We start from the raw sequence: 1,568 nt of genomic DNA, 5'->3' as shown, positions 1-1,568 counted from the left end.
TGGAAATTGTCAGTGTGTTTCATCTGCCTTTTAGAGTTATGAAAAGCTAACATAAATATTTTAAACCCAATTAAACTACTTAAAACCCTTCAAAATAAAGCCAATTTCCAAGATATTTCCATAATTTTTCCCATTGCACCCACTGTGCCACCTCCATCAACCATCGAATGAACATCTACGTAAATAATTCAACATAATTTGTCAGCCACGCGAGTGCGGCCCGACTTTGAAGTCCCTGCCTCTGCCGCCGCTTCCAACCTGCCCTGGCATATGAAATCGACTAAGTCGGCTGTAATTTGTTTATTTCCTAGAGGTGATACAATCTCAGGGGCTCAGTGGAGGCCGGATGGACTGTGAAATGCCGCTGGCCGGGCCTCCTGTCTGTATACGTGACGGTGACGGCAGGGAAAAAGGCTTTGGGACCCGGGCGCCGAGATTTAAATTCAATTAACTGCGAAAAGGCTCAGGTGCGCACGCACACGTGCGATCCGGTGACATTTTTTCAGCAGCCCCTCCTCTAGCAAAACGTGACCTAATCCTTGCGCAGGACACTCGCTGTCTCCAGGGGTTTTTCGGTTGAAATGCAACGCAAATCCTCGATCTTGGCCAGGATTTCTATTTTTAGCTGCTCAAACGGACGGAGCAGGCGAACGGGAACACTCTCATCGCGTCCCTGGAAAAGAGTTTCGCCATTAAATTCCACGAAACCATTTTTCCGGGCAGCCAACATGGTGCCCATCAGTTTGTCGGATATATCGTTGTAGAGATTGAAAAGATGCCCAAATTCCAGTCTTCTGAGACTGGGATCAATGGGATCGGGCTCGCCATTATCTTGTATCACTTCGCACAGCTGCAGGATCTGCTCCAGGGCCCGGACATTGGCCTGCAGGACCCTCTGCTCGGAGAGACTGCCCGCCGGCGGCTTGCCATATTCCTCTTGGCCAAAACTCCGCTTGGGCATGTCACTGACATTGTAATGGGCAAAGGGATTAATCATCATCCAGTTTTTATGCTGCTCGGCTGCCTGATTGAAAAGTGTGATGCGTGACGAGACCGATGTGTTCTGCAGGGGTCAATTCGGGGGGTTAAAGGTTGTGGTAATAACGTGGCTAACTTACCTCCTGGTTACTAGCCATATTTGGAATATTGCTGGAATTTTGAAGAGTTGTTTTGTCGAAAATGAAAACAATGATTGATAACGCACACGGGGCGGGGTTTGATGTGTGGGTAAACAAAATGTGTCAATTCTTTGGCCAACTTTGTTACTAGTTTTATTTGATTTTGTATTTATTTATGTATTAATAAAAAAATATATTTTTGGTTAAAAATATATCAAAAAATTCTCATTAAAATATTTATAAAATAAATACATAAACTTACCAAGGTTATTTACTAAAAATAAATACAAATTAATGTAATTAAAAATTTAAAAATTAGTCCCAGGTATCCTTTTGCTCCTTATAATGTGTATTTACTTGTTTAACTCATTTTCCCCTGCTCATTTAAGCTGTTTACCGATGCAATCAATGTATCCTTTAACCGAATGCCACTGTCATCGCCACGTGCAG

General features: G+C 43.3%; 1 protein-coding gene across 1 annotated transcript; it reads right to left on the bottom strand.

Annotated features, from left to right (window-relative positions):
* Positions 1-285: 285 nt before the first annotated feature.
* LOC108075123 (actin-binding Rho-activating protein) lies at positions 286-1,260 on the bottom strand. The gene is made up of 2 exons (XM_017167405.3): positions 1,119-1,260; positions 286-1,063 (listed from the first exon to the last, which is right to left on the bottom strand). Exons 1-2 carry the CDS (start codon positions 1,134-1,136, stop codon positions 533-535), a joined length of 549 nt encoding a protein of 182 aa, XP_017022894.1. The 5' UTR covers positions 1,137-1,260; the 3' UTR covers positions 286-532.
* Between the last annotated feature and the right edge of the window lie 308 nt (positions 1,261-1,568).

This window comes from Drosophila kikkawai, chromosome 3L (assembly GCF_030179895.1).
Source record: "Drosophila kikkawai strain 14028-0561.14 chromosome 3L, DkikHiC1v2, whole genome shotgun sequence".
Taxonomy (NCBI): domain Eukaryota; kingdom Metazoa; phylum Arthropoda; class Insecta; order Diptera; family Drosophilidae; genus Drosophila; species Drosophila kikkawai.
This window is presented reverse-complemented; position numbering and strand designations above follow the sequence as displayed.